This window comes from Grampus griseus, assembly GCF_964374135.1.
Source record: "Grampus griseus genome assembly, chromosome: 8".
NCBI classification, from domain to species: Eukaryota; Metazoa; Chordata; class Mammalia; order Artiodactyla; family Delphinidae; genus Grampus; species Grampus griseus.
Genome location: NC_139002.1, coordinates 13,837,833 through 13,854,849, shown reverse-complemented (window position 1 = coordinate 13,854,849; position 17,017 = coordinate 13,837,833). Strand labels below are relative to the sequence as shown.

Sequence of the window (17,017 nt, the reverse complement as noted above, 5' to 3'; positions counted from 1 at the left end):
AACGTTCTAGTTAAATGCCAATTAGGACATTCTGTCCATTGCTCTCTTCCAATATATTAATAATGTAATTAAGCATTTATTGCCTGTGCAAATTAAAAATTAACTTAAATGGACAGCCTAGAGAACTGAGGAAGTGACCGCTTAAACAACCAATTTGCATCTCACTCGAGTGTTGACATCCAAACACAGTCTAAGGTGCTGGGTTTGACCTTCCAGTGAGGGACCCAGCCAGCTGCCAACAGCTGCTGGCTTCTCGTGCTCCCGCCAGTTCCGCCCGCCCCAGTCCTATGTATGGAGGGCGTGGTCTTGCCCCAGATGGGCGGGAGTGCTTGCTGCCGGGCAGCCACCTAGGCTTCCAGCGTCCCCACCCCCTTTTCTCAGGGGTGTATGGTGTGGATTTCAGTGAAAGGAGATGCTGCTGGGGGTGGCTGGGAGGGGGCAGTCACTGAAGCCCCTGCCACTGCCACCCCTGGATCGATTTGTCCTGCATTCCAGCCCAGAAGATGGGAAGCAGATGGTGCTGGAGCGGGGAGGGGCGAGGTAACCGAGGAACTAGGAGACCTTCCTTCCAATCAGCCCCCTGGGAGGTGGGGCGGGGTCTCTGAGAGCTTGTGGGGGATGCAGTCGGCAGTATCCTCCCAAAAGATGAGAGGATAAAGCTCCCGTCTCTGCCCTGTCCCCAGGGATCTAACACGACAGGTGTGACATTGCTGGTTTTCTTCTCCAAACCGCCACAGGAGGGGACTTGGCAGGAAGGAGCAGGACGGTGGGGGGGCGGGGGGGGGTGAGGAGGGGAATTGGAGGGGCCTGAGTAGGAGCTCTGGGGTAGGAGGGCAGGGGACTCCCTCTGCACCATCGGTCCCCAGCCTCTCAGGCCGCATGTTGAAGGGCTCCCTGCTTGTGTCTGAGCGGCCAACCCCTCCCGATGCAGCTGTCCACGGTGGTGCCACTTGTGTGGAAGGCGGTTCAGTGGCAGCCCGGGAGCTGTGCTGAGGACTCAGGCAGGACCCTCACGTTTGCCCTTGGGGCTCCCGCGAGAGGGCGGGTTGGGGCTCCTTTGGCCTGGGCAGGGGGCTCCTCCGGGGTCCGAGTCAGTGTTCCAGAGCCATGGGAACGGGGCCCGGGGTGGAAGCTGCCTTCCTTGCATTAGGGTGCCGGCTCATCCCCGCGTACCCTGTCCTGCCCCCAGGTCCGTGGGGAAGGGCCCAGCTCCCGAGGGACACGAAGCAACCGGGGTTGTTTTAAAGACTTTATTTATAAAAAAGTACATTTTTTTTCCTCAGTACATTTTTCAACCCATCATTTTTTTTTTTTATACAAGTAAAAGGGGGTGATGCAAACACCCCCTGGGTTAGAACCAGGAGAATCTGCTGGGCCGTCCCTGGGACCAAAGACGAAAACAGTGACTAAGAAATTGAAGCAAAGGTAGTGCATCACACTCCGGGGGGAGGGGAGGGGGCAGCTTCTCCTGGATTTTGTTTCCATTTATACAAAAAAAGAAAACCATTTTTTTGTTTGTTTGTTTGTTTCCGGCCAAGAATCCCATTCCTCACAGCAGGAGTCAGAAAAGCAGCAGCACGGGTGGGGCAGAGGCTCCTCTGGCCGTACAATCGGGCTGCAGCAGCGAGGTCCCAGAAGCCCTCACCGCCTGGGCCACGGCACAGGGGCCTGGGCACGTCTCCCCGTGGGCCTGGGGCCTGGTGGGGCCCACCTGAGGGTTCCTGGTGGCAGTCAGGCCTAGAAGGTCTCCGTCTGGCCCCTGGGAGGCCTGGCAGCCCTCCCCTCCTCTCACGTGAGCTGCCCACACCACCTGACACAATCCCCAATTCCTCTGCTTGGAGGACGGCAGAAAAATTATTGCACCAGTGACTCGGGCACGCGGGAGGGGGTTGGCATGGGGGCACGTGCCTGGGAAACAGGGCCCCCGTGAGTCTCTCTTATGGCCCGAGCGCTGGGAAATCAGTTTTTCCTGAAGGGCTTTCAGCAGGACCAGCCCAGCCCCCTGGCAGGTCTGTGGGGCTGGGGCACCTGTGCTTGGGTCTGTCGGGGGGTGTGCGCCCTCGTGCACGCACGGGCCAGGCCTGACGCAGCTGCACGTGCGCGCCTGTGTTCCCTGATTCCACGCTGCTGCTCTTCAGATGCTTCTGATCAAAGGGGACTCAGAGGGTTGTTACACATTAGAACAATATCAAAATCTTAAGGAAAGAGGGGTATCGGGGAGTGGGGGGCGGGCAAGGACGGGGAGGGCAACAAGAGGCAGGATGACAAGTGGGGAGGCCGTGGCACAATGCAGACCAAGTTTATTTCATTTCCAGCAAAGGCAGAAGCTCAGCTCACGTTGGGGGCACGGAGAAGCAAGACGTCCTCGTCTCTCTGCTGGGCCAGACCTTCCCTGTGCCAGCGGCTGTGGCTATGGGCCCAGCAATAGTACCCACCGCCCCACAAACTTGGGGCACAGAAAACCCTGTCACCCCAGGCCCAAGTGCCGACCCCGGCCTCGTGCCGACTCTTGACCCCGGGTAGCAGCTGCCTTGCTGGGCGCGCTGCTGATGGGTCCCTGCCGAGGCAGGAGCCTTCTACGTGGCCCACACATCTGGTGTGGACCCCACAATTTGTGCTTTGCTGGAGGGGAGGGCTTGGAGGTGTCTTAAGGGGGACTCAGTGCTTTGGCTAGGCCCGGGGGCCTCCTAAGTCCATCATATAAGGAGGAAGAGGGGGTGGCAGTGCAGATAAAGGAGACACAGAGGAAGAGTCCTTTCAGTCTTGTGATTTCAAGGGGACAGAGAATGCCTCTAACAGGCAGGCCCCTGGGATTTCCTCCTGCCTGGGGGGCAAGGGGACCAAGCAGAGGGGCCAGGGTGGTGTGAGGTGGGATGGGGTAGTGATGTAACATGGAAAAGGTCCTCTGCCCTGGGGTGGGGGGGGGACACTACTAATGCTGGGAGATGCAGCCCAGCTCCTCCACCCCCTCTGCCCTGTGGCTAGAAAGACCCCAGAAGTTTCTCCCAACTCCACCCCATCCAGTACTCCCAATGCCAAGAGAGGGGAGTACCGCCCCAGGGCTGGCATGGCTTCAGACTTCTGCTACGTGGCTACTGGGTGGTCTGGGCTGGGGCGAGGGCAGTGGGGGCTGGGGGGAGGAGCGTGACCCAGCTGGCGGGTCCAGGGTTGCCAGGGCAGAGATGGAGCTGGCTGGGGGTCCCATAGCAGCACCAGGGAGGGGAGGAGTAGGGCGGGAGGCTGGCGCCTCCCTTGGGAAGCCTATGGCAGGGTGGGTTGGTGCCCGTGGGGCACAGAGTGGTCTGCCTAACTCCCCCCGACACTTGCCATCCCACAGAGCCCCTGCACCCTGGGCTGAGTTCACTGGAATCCTCATGGGCAGGCGTGAACCTGCCTCTCCCATCCCAGGGTCTTTCCCATCTAGAGTGCCGGGGGGATGGGGTAGGCAAATGGAGGAACTGAGGCACTTGGAGCTGGGGGAGCAAATGAGGGGCTGGGTGGGGCCTTCCTCCATGGTATCCTGGGGAAGACCATCGGTCTCCGGTGACTGACAGGGACCCAGAGCCCCATCCAGGAAGGGAATCTACAACTCAAAGGGAAAGCTTCTCCAGGGTTCCCCACCTCATCCAGATGGAGACCAGCGATGGCTGAAGCGGGAAGCGGGACGGGGAGGGTGGCGAGCAGGAGCTACAGACTCAGGATCCCTGGCTCCCCGCTCCGCTCGCACCTTCTGGCAGGCCCGGAGCAGCTGCATCGGCCTTTGTGGGCCAGGAGCTACCTGCGCTCTGCAGAGTCTTATCAGCCTGTGTTTGCAGAGCTCCTACTGTGCAGGCTTCCTTCTCCGGTGCCCTCTGCATTGATCCTCCTTCACCTGTAGCTCCTGGAGGTTATTCCCTTCTGGGATCCCAGCTCTGACTCCCCAAGAGAATCAAGAATTGCTAGCACTTGATTGACAGGGAGAAATTCAAGAAACTTCCACGCTATAAGGAGCAGTTCAGAGCCAGCCTGAGACGCTAGGGTGGAGGCACCGAAGGGCCTAGTGTCAGCTCTCACTGGAAGCTTCTGAAGGCTGCCCCCATCCTCAGCTGGAAGGAAGGGGGAGAGGTGGAGCAGAGAGGTGGGCCTTGGGCAGTGTCCAGCCTGGGTAAGGCATGTGACCCCAGGGGGAGCACAGGGGTAGACACGAGCGGCGTGTGTGTGTGTGTGTGTGTGTGTGTGTGTGTAAGTGTGCGTACGTGTTGGTAGAAGTGTATGGGAAGTGTGGGCCAGAGTCTACCTGGAGTCCCGCTATGTGGGCAGCAGACTGGGGTAAAGAGGAGGGACACACCAGAGCTGGGCAGCCTTAACTCCCTGGAGGCCAATGAGGAAAACAAATGTAAAACTAACCTTGCCAGGTAAACACACTGCCCAAGGCCTCAGGTGGGGACCTCAGCTTGATTCCCTTAACAACAAAGACAACCCTGGATGCTTCAGAAAAGCCACCCCCCTCCCCTCCCCCTTGGGCGCAACGGCTGCCTCGACCGGGGTCCGAACTCCAGCTCACGGTGGGATGGGGGAGGGGGTGCCGGGTTCCCTCTCCCAGGGAAAAAGGAGCAGCATCTGGGGTCGGCGGCAGGGGGCTTCTCCTCTTGGAGCCCCTTCAGCCCTCCACTCGCAGAGAGAGGACACAGACAAATTCCAGTGTTGGGGGCAGGGGAGGGCTGTCTCCCCAAACCCCGGAGGGTACATCTAGGTACACAAGACGGGACTAGGGCTCCCTGCGGAGGGAGGCAGGTGGGGTCAGGGGAGGAAAGGTACCAGCAACACCGAAGCCACAGTGAACACACACCAGGGGGGAGGGTAGGGGGGCAGGGAGGAAATCAAAACAAAGCCAGGTCGTGTGCCCTGGGCTCCCAGGTACCCCGAGCAGCTGGGTGAGTCTCTGCCGAGCTCCTGGGGCAGTGGACGGTGGGGGGCGGGCAGGGGGCGTGCGGGTGTGGGCTTGGGGCAGGGGCTCTGCAGACGGGGCTACACGTACCACTCCTTCTTGGAAATGAAAGACCCGTCGTTCTGAGAAACCATGTTTTCCGCCAAGTCCAGCTGCTCCGGGTCGTACTGGTAGCCCAGAGTCCGGTCCCCGTAGCAGCCGTCCTGACGGGCCTCCGCCTCGTCCACCGTGAAGTAGGGCCGCTTGGCGTCCTCGTCGTATTTGGGGTGAGGGCCGCCCGCCTTGCGCTCGCCCCCTCCGCCTTCCTCCTCCTCCTCTTCCTCCTCGTAGCTGCTGCCGCCCAGGGGCCCGGCTTTCTTCTCGTCGTCCGAGTCCTCAGGGTACTGCAGGTTCTGGGCCATGGGCGGGTGGTGCTGGGGGATGCCGGCCTTGCTGTAGCCATTGCCGTACACGTGCTTCTTGGTGCTGTAGTCGCCTTTGAAGGTGTGGCGGCGCCGGCGCAGGGCCACCACGATCCCGCCGACCACAATCAGCACCAGCATGATGCTCCCCACCACGCCCCCAATGATGGCCGTGGGCACCGGCCCGGCGCGACGCCCGTGTTCGGGAGGAGACGGGGTGTAGGGGAACTCTGGGTGAGGAAGAGAGACGGAGGGGGACATTGTCAGTGTCTGCTCCTGGGGAGTCAGCAGGGGTGGCAGGGGAGGGAAAGCCAAGAAGTGGGCCCAAGGCCAGCTCCAGTTCCAAAGGCCCCCACCAGCACCCCACCCATCCAGGAGCCCAACACGCTGCAGCGTGGGTAGCTGGGGCCAGGGAGAGGCAGAGACAGCCTCGTAGCCCCAGAGCCCCCATGCTGACTTTCTCCTTGGATGTGGAGCCAGCCCACCCACGACCCAGGGTCCAGTAGACGCCAGTCACCGCCATGACACCCCGTGAAGTAAGTATGCTATTAATTTCCCTCCGGCACACGAAGAGACGGGGCTTAGAGAAGTCAAATAACTTGTCCGAGGCCATCAGCCAATGACGCGTCGTTGATTCTCTTGCACCGAAAGCCTGTGCAAACGTCACTGCGCCCCCGCACCACACCTTGGCTTCTGAGACTCGGAGCCTGGAGCAGACCGGGTGCCCCACGCCTGATTTCATCTGCTCCGAGGTGCTGGCCCCGTAGATGCCCCGTGAGTGCCAGACGCCCGGGCCGGGCCGTGGTTCTTGGCTGCAGTCTGGCCCTGCAGGGCAGGGTGGGGGCCAGGGTGTAGCCAAGCTGGGCTATGAGCACAAGACGCTCAGCACGGCTGTGCAGAAAGGGCGCATGAGAGTACGTCAGCAGCAAAGATGACAAGTACACACGAGCGAGCACGCGTGCCGGCATACACCCTTGTTGTCACGACCAGCCCACACGTGCTGATGTGATGAACGTGTGTGTACAAATATGTACACACTGAGGACAGAGCAGAAACAAAAAGGCAGAAAAGGTGAAAAGAGAAAGGAAGTGGGTGGGCAGGGAGAGAAGGCTGGGCCGGTGTCTGTCTGCCAGTGGGGTCGGGCCAGAGGCCGAAGGGGTCCCCAGGTGAGGCTGAGGGAGGCGGTTCCCAGCACCACCACAGGGTGGCACCGGAGACCACAGCTGGCCTTGGACAGGAGGAGCCGGTGGGCAGGTCCAGGGCAGGCCTGGAGGGCTGACCTCGGCTGCTCTCAGCCCTCCTCTCTTCAGGCCAAGGGAGGCGGTCAATCTGGGCATATGTTCTGGCCTTTGGGAATCTGTTTCTGCCAGCTCACCCCCCGATTCAGCATCACTCACTCCGTGGGAATCCTGTTCCTCCTATGAGACCAGTCCCTCCTCCCAGAGGTGGAGCCGGTCTGGTGTGTGAGCCTGTGGGGTGCTGTCTGCAGCGGGAGCAGGGCAAGGATTCTAGAAGAGAAGAGGAAGGGCATTCCACGAGTTCGGGCTGGAAGGGCTAATTAAACACGGGGGCCGGAGAAGGGGGGCGACTTGCCTGCATCACACGGCTGAGCTGGGGCCACCCAGAGGCGCCTGCTCGGGCCTCTCCACGGGCGGGACTTGGCAGAGAGAAGCACGACCACTGAGGACTCAGCTTCCCACTGTCACCACTGTGTCCTCAGTGCAGGTCACCGAGGGGCCGCCCAATAAATATTTAGTGAATATTCGTCCTCACCGCCCACTTCCAGAACAGTCTCCCTGAACCTCAAGCGTCTTCTCCTGGTTCACCAGGTCCCATCTGTTTACCGCCCTGAAAAGGGCTGCACACTTGCTTCCCACGAGGTGGGAGATGTTGCCACAAGAAATGCCCAAGAGGCAGCTGGCGGGAACGTAGCCACCTCTGTACGTTCAACCTGCCAGCTCCCTCTTCAGTTCTTACCCCGTACCTGTGTGCTCTCTCCTCTCGCCACCTGCCTCATCATCGCTCCATCCACCCACCCACCCATCCACTCAGCAAACATGTACCGAGCATCTATTTCGCTAGTCACAGGATACAAGGAACTCACAGCCCAGCTGAGGAACCAGATGACACTCTTAGGCAAAGCAGCATGTGGACATCAAGGGCGCTGGCCGATAAGGGCTTCAGGAGTGCAGTGCAGGAAAGTCCTGCGGCCTGGAGTTTGAAAAGGGCTTCTTGGAGGAGAGAAGACTTAGGCCAAGCCTTGAAGGATGACTAGGACTTGGAGAGGCCAGCGGAATAAGAAAGGCATCAGGTGGAGGAACTTGCCCTTCCTCTCTGACATGTTTCCTTTGCCTTCCAATACATACAAGGAGTCCTTGACCTTCAGCTTTCTTTTTGGAGCCTTCTGTCTGCAGACTGCACTGCTGGGCCTTCTCTCTGCTCCAGCTGCCTGGCTGGGGGCTCCATCCTTGGACCTTACCCTCTGCTTTCTGTCCTAGGGACAGACCTGGCCTCAGTATCATGAGTTCCCTTGATCCTGCTGGCTCTCCAAACCATCTCGGGTAGCTAGCCCTCCCCCAACTCTGGGGCTTTATCTCCAAAGGCCTCTGGGACAGCAGTTCCCAAGCTGTGGCCATGGAACCTCAAGCCATTGGCTCAGAGGGCTGGCAAAAATACTGGGGTCAAACGCTTCGGGAAATGTCTGTGGAGACAGAGCATCGGAGCCCTTTCATCTTCTCATGCACACTGTGGACTGTAAGAGGAACACAAAGAGTTTCCCAGCCTACTGGAACACAAACCCCAGCCTCCTGACTCAAAGACCATTCACAGGAGAAGTATTTAGGGACACACTTTGAACACTCTTCTATCTAGCACAACCTCACTTGGAATTCTCTCCACCCACTCAAGGCCCATCCTTCCCAACATGGTTCACCGTCTTCCCTCCAAACCCACTCCATTCAGCACCACAGCTCCACCATCATTTGTCTGCTCTTCCAGTTTAGAATCTTATTGACCTTTGACTCTTCCTTCTCCATCTCCTGGGTCAAAATCTGCCCCCGAATCTTGTTGGCTCTTCCTGTTCAATAGCTTCTCACTTGACACCAGGTTTTACTTTTACAGCAGATCCGTGAATCTCCCACCTTCATTTCGTCTCTGCCCCGCCTTTAGTCACTCCATCCACAGTCACCAGGTTAATTTTCACTGTGTAGACACTACCATTCCCTTTCTCAAAAGACTAGCAATGACTTCCCCATTGCCTGTTGGACCACGTCAGTCCGGTCTTCAAAGCTTCCATCACGCAACTTGATCTTGGGTCTGGCCAACTCACCGTTCTTGCTGTCCAAGTAGATTCTTTTCCTTTACATTTATTTATTTATTTTGGGCTGTGTTGGGTCTCCGTTTCTGTGTGAGGGCTTTCTCTAGTTGCGGCGAGCGGGGGCCACTCTTCATCGCGGTGCGCGGGCCTCTCACTGTCGCGGCCTCTCTTGTTGCGGAGCACAGGCTCCAGATGCGCAGGCTCAGTAGTTGTGGCTCACGGGCCCAGCTGCTCCGCGGCATGTGGGATCTTCCCAGACCAGGGCTCGAACCCATGTCCCCTGCATCGGCAGGCGGATTCTCAACCACTGCGCCACCAGGGAAGCCCGCAAGTCGATTCTTTACTGCAGACCTTTGCTCATGCTGTTTCCCCTGCCAGGAATGCCCTTCCTCATCTCCTTCTGCCTATTTCAGGGCTTCGGTCCCCTTCTCTGTGCAGCCCTCTCTTCTCCAGCTCACACTTCTCTTTCTCTTTAGAATGTTTACGTACCAGTGGTCTGCAGCTTTCCTTCTGGTATAAACAATAGCTTACTCCATTTCGTTAATCATATACTGACATATTACAGTAAGGCCTGATAGAACAACCCACAGTAAATGCAAATTAGGATCTACCATGATTGGCTCTGGTCCTTCTGCCCGTTTTCAAGCGGCTAAAGTTCTTTTCTTCTGCAGGAACAGGGAGAGGGGTTGAGGAAGCGGCAGTGTCATGATAATTTGGGACCGACTCAATTCGGTGTGTTCCCATTGTGTACAATATTAGTTCAACTATATTTACTTTTATGCCTTCAGTAGCAACAGAGACCCAAGGAGAAGTAAATCCCTCCTACATTTCACTTGACTAGACTGAATTTTTGGGGCCCCACTAATCACAGTATGGTAGAGTTTACTGTATTGCCTGTTTCACGAGAGTGGCTGCTGTCCCAACTAGTCTGTAAATTCGAATTCAAAGTAAATCTCGAACCTGACCTCTTCTCACCATCTCCATCACTACTGCTCTGATCCCAGCCACTATCATCTCTCACCTGGATGGTTGCAGTAGCTGCCTAACTGGCTTCCCCAATTCCACTCCTTCCCTGTACAGGCTCTTCTCAGCACGGCAGCCACAAAGATCCTGTTAAACCTGAGCTGAAAATGCTCGACATGATCTGTGCCTCTACCTTCATCTCGTGCTTTCCTCCCAGCTCGCTCCACTCCCAGCTTCCTCAGGCCTTTGCACTGGCGGCTCTGCACCCTGGAAAGCTCCTCCCCATGGTGTCCCATGCTCACTGCCTCAACGCCTTCGGGGCTTGGCTCCAACTTCTCACGGGGTCACCTTCTCGCCAAGGCCTCCCCTGACTACCTTATCGAAAATCACAGCTCACCAACTCCCGCCCCCAGCACTGTGAACCCCTCACCCTGTTTTTCTTTTTTCCTGATCACCTTCAAAATGACCACATAACTTTTCAAACGTATTTTATATGCTCTTTGTTGTCTGTCCTCCTGTGCTAAAGCGTAACCTCCACGGGGACAGGGACTTTGGCTCATTGATGTAGCCCCCGCCCCCTGGACGGCCTGGCACGTGGCCGGAGTTCAAGAACATTTGGTGAATGAATTCTACAAAGGCAAGGCCATGTCTCAGAGGGGAGCCTCTGGGTCTCTTTCCTCTCTAGGGCCTTCTGTTTACCTTTTCCCCACCTGAGTCCTAAGTATGTTTACTCTTCCCTGGAGATTTTTGGGACCAAAGGGAACCCTGGTTATTTTGCCTACTTTAGGGCCAGCCTGCCTAGAGGCAGAAGACCGGTTAAGGTGACCTTCCAGCAACGCAGACTTGTGTGGAGATGCCAAGTGAGGGTGCAGAAGGAGTGCACGTGGGGACCTAACTCATTTGTAAGCAGAGGTGGCTGTCTGGTGTGGAACGGAGCGCCCTCCCCTTCCACCCCTCCAGCTGTCACATTCAGCCAGCAGCTCCCGTCTTTGTGCCAGTCGCAGAGCCTCAAAGCCGCAGCTGGTGGGAGAGAAGAGCTGGGCCGTGGGGTCATCTGCGCTTCCTGGTGGGGGACCAGTCGGCTCCCCTCACTTCCTCTTACGAAGGGGGAAGCCCAGCCCCATTGCTGAAGGCTTGCAGCCTCCCCTGGGGGATGGCAGGCTGGCTGGGACCCTGGGGCCGTGGAGGCTCCGCATTCCTTTGGGGCCGGGGGTCTCCTGACTGAGGTGGGCGGGCTAGTACGGGGGCTTTGGATGGATCGGAGGTGGAGCGAGGGTTAGGGTTTAGGCTGGTTCCAGGATCCAGAGGAGGTTTGGGGTCAAAGAGAATGTTCGGGCTTCTCAAACCAACGCCTGCTGCTTCCGCAGGCAGGCAGGCAGGCAGTGCTCTGGCACCAGAAGCCTAGGCCGGGAAGCTGTGAGAACTACACCTCCCAGTGTGCAGTGCTGCGGGCCCAGGGACGGGGGAAGGCCTGAGGTCAAGCTCTGGGAAGCCCTTCTCCTGCTCCTGCAGCTGCAGCAGCCGTGCACTGCGCAGACCAGTGGGCAGGGCCTCATCGCGGTGGAGGGGAACTGAATCCTCCCAGGGGTGTGGACGCAGCTGCCTCCCCACAGGCTCCTCAGTGCTGCCACGGGCGGCCCGGAGGCGGCCACATTTGCCCACAGCACAGCTGCGGGCCCCTTCTGCACACTCAGCACGCAGACATCGCTCGCCTGCTCGCCTGTGCACGTTGACACGCTCAGAGGCACACGCCCACACGCACGCCCGGGCACGCACGCTCGCAGGCTCACACAGCCCTCCCTTCTAGATGGACCTCCAAGCCCCACCAGCCCTTGGTCTGAAGGACTCCTGGCCTAAAGCGCAGACCCTGTTGCCTTCACCCCCGGTGGCTGAGCCGGCTCAGCGCTGGAAATGGAAACTGGGGACACCCTGCATCCCGGTGGCCTTCCTGCCTGGCTCCTGGGAGTGCCCTGGACACTCTTCTCTGGACAAACCCAGTCCCAGGGGCAGATGCTGCCTTCTTTGGCCTCTTTCGTCTGGTCAAGGCCATACCCTCACAGCCCTCCCCGTCCTCAGCGTTGCCCCCCAGAGGGAGGACGGAGGGGAGCTCACAGGTTTGTTTTGTGACTAGGGGCCAACCCCATGAAACCGCCCCTGGGAAATGGGCTTCTCTGCGGGCCCGGGCCCCGTGAAGTGTATCCGCAAATTCCGGTGGGTTTGTCTCTTCTGCTGTCAGTTGCACGGCCACAGCCTGGACCTGTCGTTTCCCTCTAGAAGAACACTCCTTGTACATACAGCCCCTTACTGGTCCCCCAGGTGCTATCCACACAGCCTCCCAGGCGCTCAGTCTCGACCACCCTCCTTGCCACGCTGCTGCTTTCGGAGGGCGCCCGTGGCCAACAGAGAGGAAGCTCTGCTCCCTCTGTCCCCGCCCCCTCGGCCCCAGCCACTCTCCTCCCACACACTTCCTCCATCGCTGCGGCTCACCCACCACTCATCCTTCGAGGAACAACTCAAAGGCCACCTCCTCCGGGATCTGCGATCCCAAGAAGCCTGTGACAAAGTGTGTCTGTGCAGGTGTGCCCTGCACACACGTGTGTCTGGCACGCACCCTGCTGCACGCCTTCCTCTGCTCTGCTCTTCATTTCCCTCACCAGATGCGCCCAGGGCAAAGCTATTACCTGTACGACGCCCAGAATGAAAAATTAAATTTCCACTTATCCATCTCGTTCATGCATTCCCTCCAGACCAGCGGGGCTTGGAGCACAGGGCACGGCTGTGCCCCCCGGAGACCAGCCGATGTGGGAGGAAGGCTGGTGGGGTCGGCGGCTGCCCGTGAGTACGAGAGTGAACAGAGCGAACAGCTCTGAAAAGGTTCAGGCCGCCCGGCTGAGTCTTCCTGAGGGGGCTGAGAGACCTTCCCTCGGGACGGCCAGTGAAACAGCTCCTGGGCCCATCGATGATTCAGGGAGCATCACACTTCCCTGGCTCCTGCCTAACTGGGCTGTCAACGACAGAGTCCCCTTACGCAAGGCCCTTCTCACCACCCATGTGTGTGGCTTTGGTGACCACCCCCATCCCGCTCTGTATCTGGGGAGCACGCGAGGACACGCTGCATGCCTCTTCCAGCTGGAGCCCTGCACGGCCCCGGCCCACCTTCCCCGCAAGGCCACCTAGGCCTGACCACAGATCCCACTGAGGGCACCACTGGAGCAAACATGCCCAAGGAGATGGCTCACCTCCACGCTGGTTTCCCTACCTTCCTTTCGTCTCTTTTCCCAGCCTGGGCCTGGGAAGTTGCTCCCTTTCCTTCCTCCCTGCTCCTGGACCTGCTGTGGCTGCCTGCTGAGCAGTCCTGCGCTCACGGTGGTCCTGCGTTCTCCTGGGCTTTGGGAGAAGGGAGGCCCTGACTTTCCTGTCCCGGCCCTGCCTCTGCGGTAGGGTAGTACCACTTAGCCCTGTAAGCTTCGTGGGCCTCTGGCCGGTCCGCTTATGCTGGGCAGTGGGATCAATGGGAGGTCATTGCTCCAGGGTTTCTTGGCCTCTGCCCCTGATTTCCCAATCAGCAGTTTCCCCAGAGAGCCTGAGTGGTGGAGGGGGATGCGGTGGTGGCGTTGGTGCTCCACTGCTGGGTGAAGGTATTCCCATGCAGGAAGTCCATGCTGTGTGCTAGGCCGTGGTGTACGGACTTGGTGTGATGAAAAGAAGCCTGAGATAAGTATGATGATCTCTGTATTACAGACTAGGAAGCTGAGGCTCAGAGGGGTGAAGGCCACACAGCCAGGAAGAGCCAGTATGTGAACACATTCAGGCCAAGTCTGTGCTGTCCGTCACATGACCCCCATCCCCCCAGGTGGTCACGCTCCCTTATGACACTGTTCACCCTCATGTGCCACATGGCCAGAGCTCAGGCGCCTAGGAGGCTCTTACGGAGCTTTGCTCAGACTTTCTCCAGGGGGCGAGAAGTATGTGACACTGGCCTTACCATCCTTGCCAACTTACGGGAACGCCCAGACCCTAGAGTGGGGGAGGGGCTGTCTCAGCTTTCCCCAGGCTCCACCTCTGACATTTCTTTTTTTTAGGGGGGGGGCGTTAAGTAGAAAAGAATAGCTCTATCGCTTTGCCAGGCAAAGGGGGATACAGCGGGCTCACGCCTTGAAAACTGTGTGTCCCCTCTGACATTTCTACCACCTTAGCCAGTCCGAGAGCCCAGAGCAGGGAGTTGAAGAAAAGAGCAAGTGACAAGTGACTCCATCTCCTTCCAACCCTGGTGACAGAGGTGACAGAACAGCCCCGAAGACAGGTGGGTGCAGCCCTCGGACAGCTTCGGGCTGTTTTATCAGCAGCTGTGCCTTGAATGTACCCACAGGTGAGGGCTCCCACTTCTGAGAAACAGGCTCAGAGCTAGTGAATCCTCAGGACTTGCCCAAGCTCTGTGCCTGGAGCCAGGAACCGCCGCCCAACATCCAGTATCCCTGAACCTAGCTCACCATCTCTCTGAGGTCACTTCCTGTCCAGCTCAGTAGCAGCATGATGTCACTTCCTGTCCTAGGAGGGTCTTTCTGTCACTTTCTCACCCTGGAACTAGCTCAGATACAGGGTTAAAGACACCCTGGTTGCGAAGTCGTGATGGTACTTTACCCCTCTGTTGGCTTGTTTTGATCTTTCCATTAATAATGATAATGACAGAGACAAGATAATAACACGAGCCATTTATTGACACACTGGTCTGTGCTAGGTGCTTGGCCTACGTTATATAAATTCTGACGACAAGCCTTCAAGGCATGTCATACTGTGCCCGTTTTACAGATGACGGCTTGTCCAGCTGTCTGACACGGAAGCCCATGCTCCTTTCACGTTCCATGTGATGTCTCCCCCAGAACATCCCAGCCCCTGTGTTCCCTTTGCTCTAAGAGGTCAGGAGGCTGTCTCCCTCCCATCTGCCCTGAGAGAGAAAAATGCAGGGAAAATAGCAATTCAGTTGCAGGGCACACACACCACCATGGCTTTGGGCTCTAGCCTGGCTTTCCCTCTGTATCTTTGCTTGAGGTAAGCCTCGCCCTCCAGCCCACGCAGGTTTCCTGAACTGCAGGAGCAAAGCTCGGAGGAGATGAGCTCCTCCCACAAGCCCACCCCACCAAGGCAGCATCACAGGTGTGCAGACCCATGGGCAGGCTCTAACCACGCCCACCCCCAAAACAGCATTGCTGTAAACAGCACTTCCTTCCTCCCTCCTGGAGCCTCCCTCCTGCCCCTCTCTGACTGGCGGGGGCGGGGGGGTCACCCTATCTCACACACAACCTTCAGAGAGGAAAGAGAAAAGCAAAGCAAGACCAGTGGCTAGAGCTCAAGGGAGAACCAGAGAAGCAGGGAGAGGAGACGCAAATTTCCTACAGTGACACAGCCCATAGGTGGTAGATGCTGGCAGTGGAGGAGGCGGTGGGCGCAGAGAGGCGGGGAGTGGCAGGGAAGGGGGCAGCTTCCTACCTGTGATATTGACCTCCACCTGGCCCGAGCGGGTGCCGATGGGGTTGGTGGCCTCACAGACGTAGGTTCCTGCCAGGCTGTAGTTGATAGGTCCCCTGAAGAAGAGAGTTCTGTTCTGGGCCTCCACACCCTTGGGGAGGGAGCCATTCAGCCTGCAGGGATTGGGAGACAAGGCAGAGGGTTATGACTCTCCAGCCCCGAGAAGCTGCCCCTGTGTCACCCACCTGACTTCAACACAATCAGCCCTTTGGCTGAGTTAATAGGCAGCATCTGTCTCGGAAGGGGTAAAAACAATCAAAAACAACAATCATTCAGTGTTTCACATTTGCTCATCGCAGCACTGACAGGCAGACAGGACAGGCAGATACTGGTTCCACTTAACAAAAGAGAAACAAGGTTCAAGGCCAAGGAAACATAGCTAGAAAGTGACAATTGGAGCTCTAGCCAGAGCTCTGGACTCTTGGCACAGTGCTCTTTCCACCACACTGGTTCCTTGGTTTCCTGGGTAGCTGGTTAATAGTCTGGGGTCCTACCCCCAAATCTACTAAAGCTGCACCACTGGGGTCACGGCCTAGAATTTTAACAAGTTACTCAGGTAACGAGATGTGACCCACGTTTAGGAATTACGTTCCATTTCACCAGCTCATTTTCTTGCTGGGCATGTCACAGGTCTTTTTCACAGGGGGAGAGTCCTAGAGGTTCCTGAACACAGGAGACCTTTTCCTTCCTCCCGATCCTTCATGCCACAAAACTATTATTCTGTTGGACCCGGAGCTGAACTTGGCAAGCAGGGCCCTGCCCACTCGCACCTCCGGAACTACTTCTGGTTCCAGGAAGTGGATGGTAGCAAACAGTTAAGGTATGTCAGTGCCTTCTACTCCCCAGAAAAAGAACGTAGACACGATCTGGGCAGCCATATTCTGGCCACCCATGTCAACCTGCTTCCTAGCTTCCCCACGCCCCTGTCTTTCTGCTTTCTGTGTGTCCCATCCAGCTCTTCTCTGGGAGGAACCTTGGCTCAGGCCATCAGAGCTGGCTCTGGGGGGAGTGTGACTAGACCCTTTGAGGTCCAGGCCCAAAGACCACGAAGCCAAGAATGGGAGGATGGGCCTTGGGACGAGCACTCTATGAACACAGGCATTCTGGGCTGACTGCTGCCTCTTCCCTGAGAATCTGGGGGTGTTGGAGAGAAGGAAAAGGAACAAAGAAAGATCTGGGATCCTCCAGAAAGCCAGCTTCCCTGGGGACATCTCGATAAAAATAAATAGTGGGGGCTGGGGTGGGAGTGACTCAAACTGAATCACCACAGCATTCTTTATTAGGGAGCAGAAGGAAGGCAGATCACAAGGGAAGCCCCCCTGGCAGAATGGTTTGTCCCACGGACCCTGATGCTGTCCAACAAGGGGGTGTATGTGTGCGTGTGTGTGCGTGTCTCTCATGGCCCCTCTCCCCTTCTCACCGAGCACCTGAGCCTAGACCTTCATTTCCTCTCTGCCCAAGGTTTCTGGAGGTGGGGTGGGTGGGCCTCCCCGTGACCAGCAAGGTTCCTGGCAAAGCGACCAGCCAGCCCCGCAGCACTTACGTGGTCCAGTGGTACTCGGTGGCTGGGGGGTTGGCATCAGCTTTGCACTTGAGCTTCACATCCATCCGCTGCAGGTACCAGTTCCCATCAAACCCCTCGATGGTCACCTCGGGCTCGTCTGTGGGACAAGAGGTGATGTTTGAAAAGGGTGAGGTCAGGAGAGCAGAACTTGGGTGAGGGAGGCTCTGATGGGGAGGGGATGGAAGGGGAAGTGACATGGAAACAGCAGGAAGAGGGGGTAGAATGACAGGGAGGGAGGAGGTCACGGACCCTTGGAGCAGAAATAGCAGGGGAATGAGGAAGGGGGAAAGAGAGGGTGGGCAAAGGGGGAAGAGGAGGGG

The 17,017-nt window shown here is 57.8% G+C and overlaps 1 protein-coding gene across 2 annotated transcripts in view; it reads right to left on the bottom strand.

The window, feature by feature from the left end:
• Positions 1-14,342: 14,342 nt before the first annotated feature.
• Positions 14,343-17,017, bottom strand: part of NECTIN1 (nectin cell adhesion molecule 1) — a 55,032-nt gene continuing 52,357 nt past the window's right edge. Inside the window, exons 4-6 of one of the 2 annotated variants that reach the window (XM_082659190.1) lie at positions 16,677-16,794; positions 15,095-15,246; positions 14,343-14,552 (exon numbers count right to left, since the gene is read on the bottom strand). In XM_082659190.1, coding sequence (XP_082515316.1) covers positions 14,461-14,552; positions 15,095-15,246; positions 16,677-16,794 — 362 coding nt within the window. In that variant the 3' untranslated portion in view covers positions 14,343-14,460. The remainder of the gene's footprint in view (positions 14,553-15,094; positions 15,247-16,676; positions 16,795-17,017) is intronic. The other variant, XM_082659191.1, reaches the window with a different exon arrangement.